General features: G+C 39.2%; 1 protein-coding gene across 1 annotated transcript in view; it reads left to right on the top strand.

The window, feature by feature from the left end:
* The window catches only part of GLRB (glycine receptor beta), a 74,607-nt gene that overhangs the window by 39,070 nt on the left and 18,310 nt on the right, over positions 1–17,227 (top strand). Inside the window, 2 exon segments of the mRNA XM_061584425.1 lie at positions 4,639–4,684; positions 5,894–5,988. Of these exon segments, the coding sequence (XP_061440409.1) occupies positions 4,639–4,684; positions 5,894–5,988 (141 nt within the window).

Here is a 17,227-nt window from a genome sequence, read left to right as displayed (position 1 = left end):
ACTCTGATCCTATGCATACTTATCTGGGAGTAGGTCCCATAGAACTCAGTGGGACTTGCTTCCAAGTTAAAGTGCGTACAGTTGGGCTGCATAGACTTGATAGTTAAATTATTTGCTTGGAAACTCCATCAATTTCAATAACGTTTACAAGTGCCATATGCATTTAGGATCATGGTGTAGTTTTAGTGGAGATACATATGAAATCCAAAGTTTCCATATCACAAACTGTTCAGATGCAGTTATGCAGGAAAAGCATGGCCAAGTGGCCCCACTCCCAACATAAGCATCACTGCTGCTTATTTGGATGGGGTTAGGCTGCAGTAGCGGTGAGGTCAGGGGCCTATGGCTGCTCTGATGAGAGTGCTGCAGTGATACTCCTTTGGTGCAGACTTGCACCCCCACTGGATCCCATCCCCATCCAGGGAAACAGCAGCGATGCCAGTGTTGGGATGGTGTCTCCACCTGACCACATTATACTGCTGCCAAGTGGACTTTAGATTTGTTTTTCAAACAGCATTCCTGCTCCACAACATGGCAAATTGCTTTTGAAACTTTCCAGAAGAGTCTTTTCATCCTTGCTAAGCACAGGGCCAGTTCCAAAGGGTGGCCTGGTTGGGCACTGGCCCGAGGGCCCCGCAGCTACAGGAGCCCCTGGGGGGCCCCTGAGGAGCCCTCCGCTCCCCTTCCATGATCCGTGGCATGAGCCGTGTCGTGGATAGCAAGACAAGAACTTCCAAGCCACCCACCACCACTGCTGCCGCCCGCCACCATCCCCCCTGCTTCACCTACCTTTCTCTGCTGTTCTTTGCAGCTGCGTGCACTGTGTGCGCAGGGTTGCCATCAATCAAGATGGCACCCAAGGTTTCCGTAAGGGACTGAAGCCTCTGCCGCCATATTGGTTGATGGCAGCGATGCACGTGCTGCATGCCATCAACCAAGATGGCGGCAGAGGCTTCAGTTCCTCACGGAAACCTTGGCCACCATCTTCAGTGATGGCAACCCTGCATGCGCAGTGTGCACAGCAGCAAAGAACAGCAGAGAAAGGTAGGTGAAGCGGGGGGGATGGTGCCCGGGGGGATGGTGGCAGGCGGCAGCCGGTGGCTCGGAAGCTTTTGTCTTGTGATCCGCTGCGCAGCTCATGCCACGGATCGCGGAAGGGGAGGGGCCCAGGGCAGGCTGATGCCCAAGGGCCCCGGCATTCCTGGAGCCGGCCCTGGCTAAGCAGCTCTTTTTTCTCCTGGCCAAAACGTGCATTTAATAACCAGTAGTCAGTAAGACATAGCCAATAAAATAGACATAACCTGAGTTCAGTATGGTTAATCTGTGGTGCAGTATTTATTTATTTATTTATTTATTTAATTAAGCTTATATACCGCCCGACTAGCAACAGCTCTCTGGGCGGTGAACATTAAAAATACAATAAAAATAACACAAAACTGTACACAAAACTGTACAGTCTAAAATCAAAATATAATAATTTAGAATTAACAGGAATTAAAATGCCTCAGAGAAGAGAAAGGTTTTAACCTGGCGCCGAAAAGGTGATAGTGTCGGCGCCAGGCGCACCTCCTCGGGGAGACCATTCCATAGTTCGGGGGCCACCACTGAGAAGGCCCTAGATCTTGTCACCACTCTCCGGGCTTCCCTATGAGTCGGAACCCGGAGGAGGGCCTTCGTAGTAGACCGTAGTGTACGGGCCGGTTCATATCGGGAGAGGCGTTCCGACAGATATCGTGGTCCCGCGCCGTATAAGGCTTTATAGGTAAGTACCAACACTTTGAATCTGGCCCGGAAGCATATTGGAAGCCAGTGCAAATGGGCTAGCACAGGTGTTATATGCTCAGACCGCTTAGTTCTTGTTAGCAGTCTGGCCGCCGCATTTTGCACTAGCTGTAGCTTCCGAATCATCTTCAAAGGTAGCCCTACGTAAAGCGCATTGCAGTAGTCCAGACGCGAGGTTACCATAGCATGTACCACTGATGAGAGGTCCTCCTTACTCAGATAGGGACGTAGCTGGGCTACCAACCGAAGTTGGTAGAACGCATTCCGGGCCACCGAGGCTACATGAGCCTCAAGTGTGAGGGAAGAGTCTAAGATGACTCCCAGACTACGCACCTGTTCCTTTAGGGGGAGTGTAACCCCATCCAGGACAGGGTATATATCCACCATCCAATCAGAGAAACCATCCACCAACAGCATCTCAGTCTTGAGTCTCAGTTTGTTAGTTCTCATCCAGTCCATTGTCGCAGCCAGGCAACGGTTCAGCACGTCGACTGCCTCACCTGAAGAAGATGTAAAGGAGAAGTAGAGCTGCGTGTCATCAGCATACTGATGACAACGCACTCCAAAATTCCTGATGACCGCCCCCAGCGGCTTCATATAAATGTTAAAAAGCATGGGAGACAGAACCGAACCCTGCGGGACCCCACATTGGAGAACCCACGGTGTCGAGCAATGTTCCCCAAGCACTATCTTCTGGAGACGACCCGCTAAGTAGGAGCAGAACCACTGCCAAGCAGTGCCTCCAACTCCCAATTCCGCAAGCCTCTCCAGAAGGATACCATGGTCGATGGTATCAAAAGCCGCTGAGAGGTCAAGGAGAATCAACAGAGTTACACTCCCTCTGTCTCTCTCCCGACATAGGTCATCAAACAGGGCGACCAAGGCAGTCTCAGTGCCAAAACCAGGCCTGAACCCCAATTGAAATGGATCTAGATAATCGGTTTCATCCAATAGCGCCTGGAGCTGGTCAGCAACCACACGTTCCAGGATCTTGCCCAGGAACGGAACATTGGCTACTGGTCTGTAGCTGCTGACATCCTCTGGGTCCAAGGAAGTTTTTTTCAGGAGTGGTCTCACTGCCGCCTCTTTCAGACAGCCAGGGACCACTCCCTCTCGTAAAGAGGCATTAATCACTTCCTTGGCCCAGCCAACTGTTCCTTCCTTGCTAGTTTTAATTAGCCAAGAGGGGCAAGGATCCAGTACCGAAGTGGTCACACGAACCTGTCCAAGCACCTTGTCCACGTCCTCGAACTGAACCAACTGAAACTCATCCAACAAAACATGACAAGACTGTGCTCCGGACACCTCAGTAGGATTAACTGCTATTAAATAGGAGTCTAAGTCCCGGCGAATGCATGAGATCTTATGCTGGAAGTGTTCAGCAAATTTATTACATCGAGCTACCGATGTATCTGCCGTATCTTGTAGGCCTGGATGAAGTAGGCCACGAACCACTTTAAAAAGCTCCCGTGGGCGTGAGAGAGATGACTGAATAGTGGCGGCAAAATGTTGTTTTTTTGCCGCCCTCACCGCTCCTACATAGAGCTTAGTAGAAGCACGAACCAGCTCATAATTGCATTCGTCGGGAGTTCGTCTCCATCTCCGCTCAAGCTGCCTCCTGTCTTGTTTCATCGCTCTCAGCTCCGGAGTATACCAAGGAGCTGTATGAGCTCTACACAGCAGTCATTCCCACTATATCCAGTGGGGTTTCCTGAGTGTGTTTAGAATTGCAGTCTTGGTGAAACTAAGGCTGTAATCCAGAGCTTGGAAAAGTTACTTTTTTGGACTACAACTCCCATCAGCCCACTCCAGCGGCCATGCTGGCTGGGGCTGATGGGAGTTGTAGTTTTAAAAAGTAACTTTTCCAAGCTCTGCTGTAATCCTATACACACATATCTGGTAACTCAATGAGATCTACTTCTCATTGAACTCAGCGAGACTTACTTCTGAGTAGACATGTATGGGATTGTACTGTAAGGTTGTAATCTTTGCACACTTACTTGGGAGTAAGCCACATTGAACTCAGTAGGATTTACCTTTGCTCTGTCAAATTTAATCTCACTTGATGTGTTTTAGTGATACTGATCTGAATATCTCATACAAACTATTATCTATTTTTTAAAATGTATAGTCAGCCTTTCAATTTAAGGAATTATTGAAGGCAGCGAGCATAAAACTTTGAGCCAATGTAAAATACAATTAACTATGCAAACCTATATATATAAGAGATAAGTCCAAGTGAGTTCCACAGATTTTACTCCCAGGTAAATGGGCATAGGATTGCAACCTAAAACCCCTAATAATTTGCAATTAAAAACCAAAAGCAGCAGTAGAGACACACTAATACTAAAAGCAGCAATTAAGATCTGTTAGCTTTTAATTCCTACCTGTCAACAGCTCTTGGTAAATAAAATAGTTTGTATGTGGCTAAAATAAATCTATATTAAAAAGTGGACAAACATCCTTGGGGAGGATATTCACAGCCAGGATGCCAAAATGGAGAAAGACCTGTCCCCAGTAGAGATAAACTCTAAAGGAGGCATTTGGAACATGGTTTCAAATGACAGTCTTAACAAAAGGAAATGTTCATAAAAGAAAAGGAGATCCTTCAGATACCCCAATCCCAGGCCCATATAGGACTTTACAGGTAAAAAAACCATTTTGAATGGTGTCTGGAAACAAATGAAATCAGTGAAGCTATTTCAGCAGCACTGAGATATGATCAGCATAAAGAATTCCCATTAATAACCAAGCTGCCATGTTCTAAGACAAATAATCTAAAATTAATTCTTTGTATTTTGGTTATTGCATTTGTTATTTTTAATCTGTTCATCCTTTCCCCCCCTAAACACTTAGTTGGTTACACTACTGATGATTTAAGATTTATCTGGCAATCTGGTGATCCTAGAATCATAGAATCATAGAGTTGGAAGGGGCCTTGTAGGCTATCGAGTCCAACCCCCTGCTCACAGCAGGAAATCCACAGCTAGAGCATCTCCCGCAGATAGCTGTCCAGCTTCTGCTTGAAGACATCCAGCGAAGGAGATCCCACCACCTCCCTAGGCAGTCGGTTCCATTGCCGAACTGCCCTTACTGTCAAGAAGTTCCTTCTAATGTCCAATCTGAATCTATGCTCCTGCAACTTAAAACCATTAGACCTAGTCCTACCCTCTGGGGCAGCAGAGAACAAATCTGTACCCTCCTCTATGTGACAGCCCTTTAGGTACTTAAAGAGTACAATCATGTCACCCCTCAGCCTTCTCTTCACCAGACTGAACATGCCAAGTTCCTTCAACCTTTCCTCATAAGACTTGTTCTCCATACCGGCTATCATCCTCGTCGCCCTCTTCTGAACCCGCTCTAACTTGTCTATATCTTTCTTAAAATGAGGCGCTCAGAACTGAACGCAGTATTCCAGATGAGGCCTGACTAATGCAGAATATAGTGGGACTATTACTTCCCTCGACCTGGAAACTATAGCTCTGTTTATGCAGCCCAAAACCGTGTTTGCCTTTTTTGCCGCAGCATCACACTGCTGGGTCATGTTCAACTTGCGATCCACTACAATTCCAAGGTCCTTCTCACACGCACTACTGCTAAGCCGGGTATTTCCCATCCTGTACCCTTGCATTTTGTTTTTGTGGCCTAAATGCAGAATCTTGCATTTGTCTTTATTGAATTTCATTTTATTAATTTCAGCCCAATTTTCTAGTCTATCCAGGTCCCTTTGGATTTTATTCCTGTCTTCCATTGTGTTAGCTATGCCTCCCAGTTTCGTATCATCTGCAAACTTCATAAGGCTTCCCTCCACCCCATCATCTAAGTCATTGATAAAAATGTTGAAGAGTATCGGCCCCAGGACAGAACCCTGTGGCACTCCACTCGAAACCTCCTTCCAGTCCGAAGCAGAGCCACCGACGACCACTCTTTGAGTACGGTTTTCCAACCAGTTGTGAATCCACCTGACAGTATTTCCATCTAGTCCGCATTTGACCAGTTTGCTAATCAAAAGGTTGTGGGGGACTTTGTCAAATGCTTTGCTGAAATCTAGATAGATGACATCTACAGCATTTCCACCATCTACTAAGCTAGTGACCTGATCAAAATTTCCTCCTGTTCAGCTGGAGGAAATCGCTTTGCCACAATTTGACATTAATAAAGAAGATATTGAATATGGCAACTGTACCAAATACTACAAAGGGACTGGTATACAGTATTATTCATTCATGAATTTGGTGATATGGCATGGCTTCATTTACCTGTAGTATACAGGCATACCCCGCTTTAACGTTCGCAATGGGACCAGAGAGTATACATTAAGTGAAAATCTACTTTAAGTGAAGCAATTGTCTTCACTTGTACTGCACGCAATCACCACCAGATGGCAGCGGCGTCATGCCAATAAAATGTACGTTATTGCGAAGCATATGGAGCATGTATGTTATAATGAGGCAATGTTAAGTGAAGCAACGTTAAGTGGGGTATGCCTGTATAGTGATGATCATCTGTCATATTCTGACTTTTTGTTTTTGTTTTAAAAAGGTATCGGCTTGAATTAATGTTTAAATTATTGCTTACAGATTAATCACAAACTGATGGAAAAGATGAGCACTCTAAAATGAGATATCATAGTGGAGGAAAAGCTTGGGCTCCATGTTTTATTTTCCAGCAGTTCTAGCTGCTCCATATTTGTATTATTAATCAAAGAGTCCTGGTATTTCTAGTGGGCCATCTACATAAAAAAAGAGTAGCCAGTGTAGTGCCTTCCAGATGTTGTTGGACTGTAACAACAACTGTCCCTGACCACTTGTCATTCTGGCTGGGGCTAATGGGAGTTGAAATCCAGCAACATCTCGAGGGCACCTCATTGGCTACCTCTGATGTAGAATGCAGATTCATGTCTCAAAAAACTTTTGCACTTTTATGGGAGTGGTCCTGTCTTTGCACCATAATTGTATCCAGTGTTGTTGTATTAGGAAGATGTATACATCACCATGGTCTAAAGAAACACTGAAGCCAGTTCAGTGCAATTTTTTTAAAAAATGCATCCAACAAAACTTATTAAATGTTAACAATGTAGATAATTTAAGAAAAACAGGAATAGCTAATGTTTCATAGTACACGTTTCATAGAGAGACTATAACAAACATCAACAGTTCTATTGGCCAGTGGAAAGCCAGGCTTCCCTTGATAAGGAGTTCTACGCTCTAGCCATTGAGTTGGGGAAGGCCATCATCCCAACCCCAAGCAGCCATATATTTTATGTTGGGACCAAGAGGAGAGCCTTTCCAACAGAACTTAATGCACAGTCAGGTTTGTATGAAAGAGGTATTTTAAGATAATCTGATTCTAAGCCACAATTAATTATTGTGGTGTTTCTGTGTTATTTTTATGCACTTCTGATAGCACTTGACACCTGCATGTCAGTGTATGAGAGGGAACATGGTGGAGAAAATGCATTTACTTTTTTTCTTTTTCTTTTTTAATAATTTTTATTCAAATTTTTCCAAAAACAAACAAAACAAAGTCAAAAAAACATAACAATACATCAACAAAAAATGAAAATAAAATAGTTGACTTCCGATTTGTCGCAGATCAGCTATAAGTATATAATATACATCAAACCTGTCCCTTAGTGTATACATACAGAGTCCCTTTTCTCCGTAGGCTGTCTTAATTAATCGTCAAATCCCAGTATCATCATTTTATTTTGATCTTTCAACAAAAAGTCTAAGAGAGGCTTCCATTCCTTAAGAAATGTATCTGTCGATTTTTCTCTAAGTAAACATGTCAATTTGTCCATTTCTACTAAATCCATTAATTTCAATAGCCATTCTTCCATTGTTGGTGTTGATTCCATTTTCCACTTTTGTGCATATAATAATCTTGCTGCCGTAATCATATATAATATTATTCTTCCATATTTCTTTTCTATTTGTTTATCCATAAAACCCAATAAAAAAAATTCTGGTTTTGACTGAATATTTATCTTTAGAATTTTTTGCATCTTCCTACCTATCTGTGCCCAAAATGATTTTGCCTTTTTACATAACCACCACATATGATAAAATGATCCTTCTTGTTGTTTACATTTCCAACAAAATTAGAAACATTACTATACATTTTTGACAACTTTTCTGGAGTCATGTACCAACGGTACATCATTTTATAAAAATTTTCTTTAAGATTATAGCATAGTGTAAATTTCAAACCTTTTTTCCACATATTTTCCCATTGATCCATTTGTATGTTATGACCAAATTTTTTTGCCCACTTTACCATACACTCTTTTACTTGTTCTTCCTCCATATCCATTTTCAATAAGAGTTTATACATTTTCGCAATTATATTTTCATCATTTGTACACAATCCTATTTCAAAATCAGATTTACTTATTTCAAACCCATACATTTTCTTGTCCATTTTATATCTTTCTAACAATTGTAAATAGGCAAACCATTGAAAACTATATCCTTCCTTTGTCAGTTGTTCTCTCTCTTTCATTGTATATTCTCCATGTACATTTTCTAATAGTTCTTGATAAGTTAACCATTTCTCTTTTCCAGCCATTTCTCTTCTATAAAACGCTTCTTGACTTGAGACACATAATGGTATTTTCGAATAAAACCTTGGTTTATATCTATTCCATATTTTCAACAGAGGACGTCTTATAAAATGATTATTAAAGTCTACATTTACTTTTACTTTGTCATACCATAGATATCCATGCCATCCCCACTTCAAATTATGGCCCTCCAAATCCAATAGTCTTTTATTCCTCAATAAAATCCATTCCTTTATCCAGACTAAACAGCAGGCAGCAAAATAAAGTCTCAGATTTGGTAATCCCAGTCCTCCTCTTTCTTTGGCATCTTGTAGTAGTTTAAATTTAACTCTTGGTTTTTTTCCTTGCCATACAAATTTAGAGATATCTTTTTGCCATTGTTTAAAAGGTAAATCAGAGGATATTACAGGTATTGTTTGAAACAAAAACATCATTCTCGGTAATACATTCATTTTTATCACAGATATTCTACCCATTAATGACAGTTGTAGTTTATCCCATCTTAGCAAGTCTTTCTTAATCTCTGTCCATAATTTTTCATAATTATTATGAAACAACTTTGAATTTTTATTTGTCATAATGATACCTAAATATTTCACCTTTTTCTCTATTGTAAAATCTGTCTTGTCCATTAACTCTTTCTGTTCCCTTAAAGTTAAATTTTTCACCAACATCTTTGTTTTTTGATTGTTGATCTTAAATCCTGCTAATGGTCCAAATTCTTTTAATTTGTCCATCAATACATTAATTCCTTCCAAAGGATTTTCTAGTACAATTATCAAATCATCAGCAAATGCTCTCAATTTATATTCTTCTTTTTTTATCTTTAATCCCGAAATTCTTTTATCTTGCCTTATATCTCTAAGCAGCACTTCTAAGACCAGAATAAATAAAAGGGGAGATAAAGGACATCCCTGTCTTGTACCCTTTTGTATTTCACATGAATCCGTTAAATCTCCGTTAACAATTATCTGAGCCTTCTGAGATGTATAAATCGATCTAATCCATTTTATAAAATTGTCTCCAAAATCCATTTGCTCCAAAACCTGGAACATAAATTTCCAATTCAAATTATCAAATGCTTTTTCAGCATCTAAAAAAATCAAAGCTGCTTGTTTATCATTTCGTTGTTCTAAATATTCCAAGACATTCAAGACATTCCTGACGTTGTCACGTAATTGTCTTTTAGGTAAAAACCCTGATTGATCTTCTTGAATAAATTGTTGCAATATTATTTTCAATCTTTCTGCCAAGATCATTGTAAAAATTTTATAGTCATTATTTAATAGAGATATTGGTCGATAATTTTTTGTTTTAGTTAAATCTTGCTCCTCTTTAGGTATTAATGTTATATTAGCATTTTTCCAACTATCCGGTATCTTTCCCTCTTGCAGAATAAGATTCATTGTAGACTGTAAAGGTAGTAAGAGTTCTTCCTCCAAACATTTATAATACATTGCAGATAACCCATCTGGTCCTGGTGCCTTTCCTAATTTAATTTTGTTTATAGCTTCAGATATCTCTCTTGACGTAATAGGACCATTAATAGCTTGTCTCTGAAAGTCTGTAATTTTAGGCAAATTCTGTTTAGATATATACTCTTCTATTTTTTCAGATGGAATTTCCTGACATTTGTACAATGTTGAATAATATTGATGAAAAATCTTTTTAATTTTTACATTATCTGTCAACGTCTCATCTCCTTCTTGTATCTTTAAAATGATATTTTTTTGACGTTCTTTTCTTAATTTATATGCTAACCATTTCCCAGGTTTATTTGCAAATTCAAAAGTCCTTTGTTTAGCAAAATTTAGTTTTCTTTCAATTTCTCTAACTGTCAGCATTGATACTTGCTTCTGTAACATTTTGATTTGATTTACAATAGAAACTTTAGTTGGATTCTTTTTCAATTCTTCCTCTTTTTGTTTTATTTCTTCCAAAATTAATTGCATTTTCTGTTGTTTCTTTTTTTAAAATTCAGAGTTACATTTAATAAGATATCCCCTCATAAATGCCTTACTTGTATCCCAAACGATATTTTCACTTGTTCCTTTATGTAAATTATGTTCAAAAAACTCTTTTAATTTCTTCTTACATTCTTGTACTACTTTGTCATTCTGTAATAAAGATTCATTTAGTCTCCATCTAAATCCAAGATTTTTCTTTTTTAAAGTTAATATCACAGGGTTATGATCCGAAAAAGTTTTTGGTAATATATCCATTTTAAAAGTGTCCTTCCCTAAAATTTTAGACATCCAAATCATATCAATCCTCGAGAATGTTTTGTGTCTTTCTGAAAAATAAGTAAATTCCTTTGCATTATCATTTATATATCTCCAGGTATCCACCAATTCTAAATGTTCCATCAGTTCAAAGCAAATCTTCGGTAATTTACCCTGTGTCTCTTTGATATTTTTTTCAGAAAGCCTATCAATTTTTGGTGAGATTACCCCATTCCAATCACCCATAACGCACCAATGGTCATATGAAAACTCTGACAATTTTTCCATAAGTCCTGTGTAAAACCTTGTTTTATCTTCATTGGGGGCATAGATACCCACTATCAAAATGTTTGTACCCTGTAGAGTAATTTCGACCCCCACAAATCTACCACTATCATCCAGTAATACCAATTTAGGAAGCAATTGTGGGTTAATGTAGAGAACAACTCCATTTTTTTTTTTTGGTCCAGCCGAAATAAATTCTTCACCCAAATTTTTACAAATCAAATATTTGGAATCTTTCTTCTTAATATGAGTTTCTTGTAAACAAATTATATCCAATTTTAATTTTTTCAAATAATGAAACACTTTCTTTCTCTTCTGCGCCGTGTTGGCTCCATTTATATTCCAAGTTAGATATTTGTAATCCATCTTTAAGCGTGTATTTTAAAATGTGCCTGATGCTCCTTTTAATCCATCATCTTCCTTCCCTTCCTCTGCATATCTTGTTGACTTTGTTCCCCAGGAATTATATCCATATCTTTGAGTTTATCTTCATCCATATCTTTTGAAGCTTTTCTCAAGAAGTCCCTTGCTTTTTGAACAGTATTCAATCTATATTTCTGTTGTCTGAATGTAAAGATCACTCCTTCTGGAACATCCCATCTAAATTGAATTTTGCATTGCTTAAGTTTCTCTGTAAGGAAAGCATATTCTTTTCTCTTACGTAAAAGTCTAATAGGAATTTCTTTCATCACCAGTATTTCCTTACCATCAATTTTAAAGGTATTTTTAAAGTGTTGCTGTAATACCATATCTCTAGTCGTCTTCTTTATAAAATGAACAAGCACATCTCTTGGAATTTTATTCATTGTTGCATATCTGGAATTAATTCTATACACTTTGTCTATTTCAAATTCCATCCAATCTTCATTCAAATCCAGAAATTTTACTAGAGCATTAACAATTTTATCTCTGATGTCTTCACCTGTTTCCTCAGGAATTGCACGGAATCTCAAACAATGTTCTTTATTTCTCATTTCAATCACAGCCATATAGTCCAAGTTTTTTTCTAATTCCAGATTTAATATATCTGTTCTATTCTCCAAGATTTGTACCTTTTCTTTAGTGTTTTTTGCATCCTCCTTTATTTGCCCAATTGTCCCTTTAATCTCATCCACTTGTGTTTTAATATATTTTTTTATATCTGTCAATTCAGTTTTCATATCCTGTTTTATATCATTAATCCCTTCCATTATTATTTGAAACATATCTGGGGGTATAGCCCCTTCCTGTGGATCAGTAGAACCTCTTCGCTCCCGGGCCTTAGTTGCTTTTTTAGTTGTCATTTTCAAGAGAAGCCTTTAATTTCTGATATTAATCACTGTTCCAAAACCTAGAGGCAGTCTATTTCTTTTTTTTTTCCTCCACCAACAAAAAAGTTAATATTCCAGGCCTGTTATTGAAATCCAGCCAGCACAGCACAGTTCTTATCTACATCCAAGAATGCAAAACAATTCTGGTTTCCAACACCAAGCAATTAGTAACATATACGAGCAGCAGATTCGTCCAAAAAGAAATAGTCCAAAGAGAAAAATAGTCCAAAATATAATAATTACCTCTCATCCGTTTTTAAACTTTAAAGCTCCAAATTCAGGCCAGCTTTTTGTCGTAAAAAAAGTATATAAGTTGTTTACATTTTCTTTCTTCCTTAATTATATTTAAAAGAGAAAAAGTATGACTCACCCAGGTTTCTCAGTTGCTGATTCGTAAACAAATCCCTTTTATTGTAGTAATTTAAGCCGAATGATAAGATTTAGACAGAAGTAGGCTCGCTGGTTAAGAACTTTTTTTTAAGAAGAAAAAAAAGAACGCTTCGCTTTTTTCCAGTACAGCTTGCGTGGAAATCCTGACTCCGTCTTCAGCCGATCGGCATGCCTTCTTATCTCAGGGATTTCCTGATCAATTCCAGCTGCCGACAGCTCAACGAAGTCTTGTGGAAAATCTGATCGGTTCTCCTATACCTTGGAGAACATTTAAGCCAGTCCAAGATTCCTCTTGGCTGGCTTTTAACCTGAAAAAAGCTTCCTCTGAGGCAGAGCTCCCTCAGAGACAACCACCAGCCAGCACTCCTTCCGGGAAGTCTGCATTTACTTTTTTTCAATGGTGTCAGAAACCACAAACAGAAATATAATGTATAAGCTACCCTTGAATGGTGCAATTATGATTCTCAATCAAAGTAGGATGGGATGGGGAATGAAGCGGTGGATCATCTGCCACTTGCAAAGTCCAGCCAGGGCAGGAGGTGGGAGATGATGCATTCCCATTTTCTTCTGCATCTCCTGGGGCCCTTGGGGAAACAGTCGGGGCTGTGGATCCAGCAGATCCAAGGCTGCTTCTGCCATACATCTGGAATATCCTGTTTCAAGGGCTGACATCAAATACAAGTGGGAATACCATTATTGGTGGAACTATGCCCATGGAGCTTTTTGCAAGCATAGTGGGAGCCTCAGCAGTAGATATGATCCCTTCTGCCAGTGGAGAGGAAATGTTCAATCTTAACCTCCTACAGACAGCGATCTGGGGTTTAGGATTGCTTTGTCCATGGTTACACTGAAGAAAATTAGCCATACATGCAAGAACTCAAAGGAGAGGGAAATCTAGATGACATTCTTTAGAAATACCTTATTCATTGGTTATGTTAAAGGGATAGGCCTTTCACTGACCATTCTGGAACATGGAGACAGAGCCTAAGTAGGAACAATTTCAGATAGCAGGGCTTTGTAACATTTGTTTGAGATGTTTGAGTCTGATCTGAATTAAGCACTGGCACTAAAATAGGCTTTGTCCAAGTGTTGCATTCCAGGGAGAGCTCTCAGTGATGCAGCTAGATAATTTTAGACCCTGGTTTTAATAGTCTGGACTATATTAGATGGTCTGATTTGGGATTGGAACCTAAAATATCAGATTGAATATTTTATGATATGGCAAGGTAATTTCTAAACAAGGGCTACCAATTTGAGCCATACACCTTATGATGTAATTAATGGTCTTCATTGTCCCATTTTGGAGGGGTCAGAAAGGGAGTAAACTCCAACAAAGTCAGTAAGATTTGATAGTCTGAAATTATGTATAAAGTTCCCCAACAGATACTGCTTGCTTCATTCATGTACATTATGATGTAATTATTGGCCCCAGAACGAGGTTTGGGGGGGCTGTCACCCACTAAGTGTCCAAACAGTTGCTCATAAAACTGGTAGTTTTGGAAATGTGAGCTTTAGTAAGATGTCTAGATATCCTTTGTACCTCTTGTATTTTTGACGCTATCTCTTGGACTATAATCTTTAGATTGTTAGAGGTTTCAGCACATACTAGGTTTGTTCAGTGATAATAAGCCAAGTGTATTGAGTGAACAAATGAACAGATTAGTTCCCTTCTCTGATGCTACTCTATTAAAGCTTTGTTCCTGAAACCTGACCTAGGATACCCGATTTATGCAGATTGTCAGTAGGTAGCTGTAGATATTTCTCGTTAACTGTGGCTGTACTAACTGCCCTTGATTATTACTACGGCATTAGCCCAGTGAGCCATACAGGTTGACACTTTAATCAGCATGGAGGGATTATGACGAGATATTTAAGGAGGGGGAAATAATCAAACCCTCATCAAAGCAATCAGTGGGGGAGGTAGCTTGCTGACTCATTTTCATTGGAGCTTTATTATTGTCTGTCATCAATCCATTAATTAATTGCAAAGGTTAATAATCAATTAACAACATCAGCACAATTGCTAGATCCCCCCTTCCCCACCATGGATGAAACTACTGTATAGTAACAACATGAAGAAATTCATTGCCTGCTAAAGTTTTATGGGAGAGTATACCATATGATGAAGATTTTAGGAAAACATAATGCAATTAAAATACCATAATAAATGGCACAAATATATTTTATTTAGATATCTGACAGTTTCTTTTCTATTTAACTTTATTTCTCTATTAAACACTGATTGCAACCCAGCGAACTCACTTCTGTTGCCCCAGACAGGCTTTTACAGCTGCATAATGATCAGTTGGATTATGAATCAGATTGTATGAGATGCAATGTGCATATTGGCTATTGTAAATGTTGGGATTAATCATTTTCCCAGTTCTTACCTGACTTTTAACAGAATTAGAATCCTGATAACACTTAATGCTACTAAATATGTGTTAGAGAACAATCCAAACTCCCTTTACACCAGGCTGTGGGGGCTATGGATTCAGCAGTAGGTCCCTCCACTTGGCTCTTCTGTTGGTGGAGCCCAGCAGAAAGCCCTGCTACTGAATGTTTCCAGGGCAGGGAAGGAGCAGGGCAGAGCCAACAGATTCCCAGACGAGTCTTACAGGCATCACCTGCTGGGGCTTGATCCAGATCTAGATGCTGCACCAGCTTGGATTGGCCTGCTCCCCTACCTTCTGCTGTGCCAACTGTGACTGTGGCCCCACTGCTAATGTCCTGACGGGGGATAAGAGTTAGGATTGCACTCTTAGGGTGAGTGAGCAGGCATGGATAAGACTACAAGCAGAAGGATGTTTGAGGATGACATTGTGTTTTGACTACTGAATTCTTCTTCTTCTTCTTCTTCTTCTTCTTCTTCTTCTTTTCTGCCAGCTAGCCTCCCTTAACATTTTTCATTGTCCATGATGATGACTAGAAATTTTACGCTTACTGTTTGAGAGATAATATTAGAGCAGGAGCAAATTTCTGACCTAACACAAACAGCTGAACACGTTAAAGTCACATATAGTATGGAAAGTGACACAAGAATTGACAATCTGTGGAATCCATTTATAAATGGCATAGAAAGCATTCCACGGGCTCAAGATCATAAAAGTGGAGAGGATCAGATAACTAGAACATGTTCCATATATTAATTTGCTCCTCATTTTTATTTGGTTGCACTGGACCTTTTTAGTAATTCTTTATTTTAAAATCATTAGCAACAAATGTTATGTTTTATTCTAAGCATTTGTACTTAGGTTTGTTTATTTATTTATTATTAAATTTAAATCCTGCCCTTCCTCCCAAAGGGAATCAAGGGCAGCAATTTTGTTTGTTGTGTAATGCAGTTGATTAGGGAGTGATCATGTGATTACTATGTGAAATGACACAAACAATTCTTATGTCTTAGGCATAGCACTTATTTGTAGCTCAAAATGATGGAGATGCATGCTGCAGAATTCATATAATCAGGTTTAATTTTTGTATTTTAAAAGTGGAAAGTTACACAATCATACTCTCAATATTGCCATGTTGGCTGTAACACAAATTCTGTTTACTGCTTGATATACAAGAAGAGGTAATTCATATATGGAAACAGGTCTGCCATTGGCACTAGGGATGGGGGAAAAATTCAATTTAGCTAGCATTTAAATGCAAATTTGGATTTTCTGAAACAATACATGAACTGAAACACAGGCATCCTTCAAAATTTGTACTTCTCTGAATTTTACAGCACAGTTCTCCCGCCAAGTAATATGTTCAAATATCCATACACAAGGGTAAAGTGTGCATAAGCATATATTAGCAAAAATAACAGGAAAATGCATGATATTAGGGAAACTAAATGTGTGTATTAGGCAAAATTTCACACAAAAATGTGTATATTAAAAGAAATTCCACTAAATGCTGATGACAAACTGAGTGTCCTCTTTCTTGCCCCCTCCATCATCATCTCTTTGGCAAGAGGAAGCATGGATGAAGCACAAATATAGCTGTACTCAAATATTTCTAGATAAGTTTAACGGTTTTATTCCGGCATTCAAAAGAATCTGTGAGGGCACAAACTGTGCCAGGGATGCGTATGGTGGCCAAACCCCTAAGACCCCCACACATGCCAGTCTCGCCTCTTCTGCTACCAACCTTTGTGCTCAATGTCAGAAAGTCAAGGGTGGAGTGGACATGGCCACTGCACACCCACCGACCCACATTCCCTACACACTTTGCACTCTCACACTTTCTTTTGAACAGATTGTGTAGTGAAGGTGCAGGACTACTGGATGCACTGCTAGTTACTACTTTGGCACTTGCATTTGCAAACTTAAATTTTACATCTGAGTTGTTAAGACGAGATGCTAAATATTACGTGGCATTTCATGTGCACTAGCAAGATTAGAATTAATCTGCTCCTTTTCAAATAATCTATATAGAGTTCTGGTTATAAAGGGATCTGAGTAGCTCTGTTCATTTGTTTTTATTTCCCTCAGTTTTTTCCATTAAATTCAATTCCCTGCAAGGGATGGTTTGTATGTTGCAGTGTTATTATCAAGCAATATAACTATGCCCATTTTTTAAATAGTAATGCAGTCTGTCTCTTTAATAGAGACCAGGAACATTGGGAATTTGCTTTCTATCATCACTGGAACCGGTTACTAATTTTCTTAGGACCTTTTTGAAAA

Source organism: Rhineura floridana, chromosome 9, assembly GCF_030035675.1.
Source record: "Rhineura floridana isolate rRhiFlo1 chromosome 9, rRhiFlo1.hap2, whole genome shotgun sequence".
NCBI lineage: Eukaryota > Metazoa > Chordata > Lepidosauria > Squamata > Rhineuridae > Rhineura > Rhineura floridana.
Note: the sequence above shows the minus strand (reverse complement) of the source record. Positions and strands in the feature narration are given on the sequence as shown.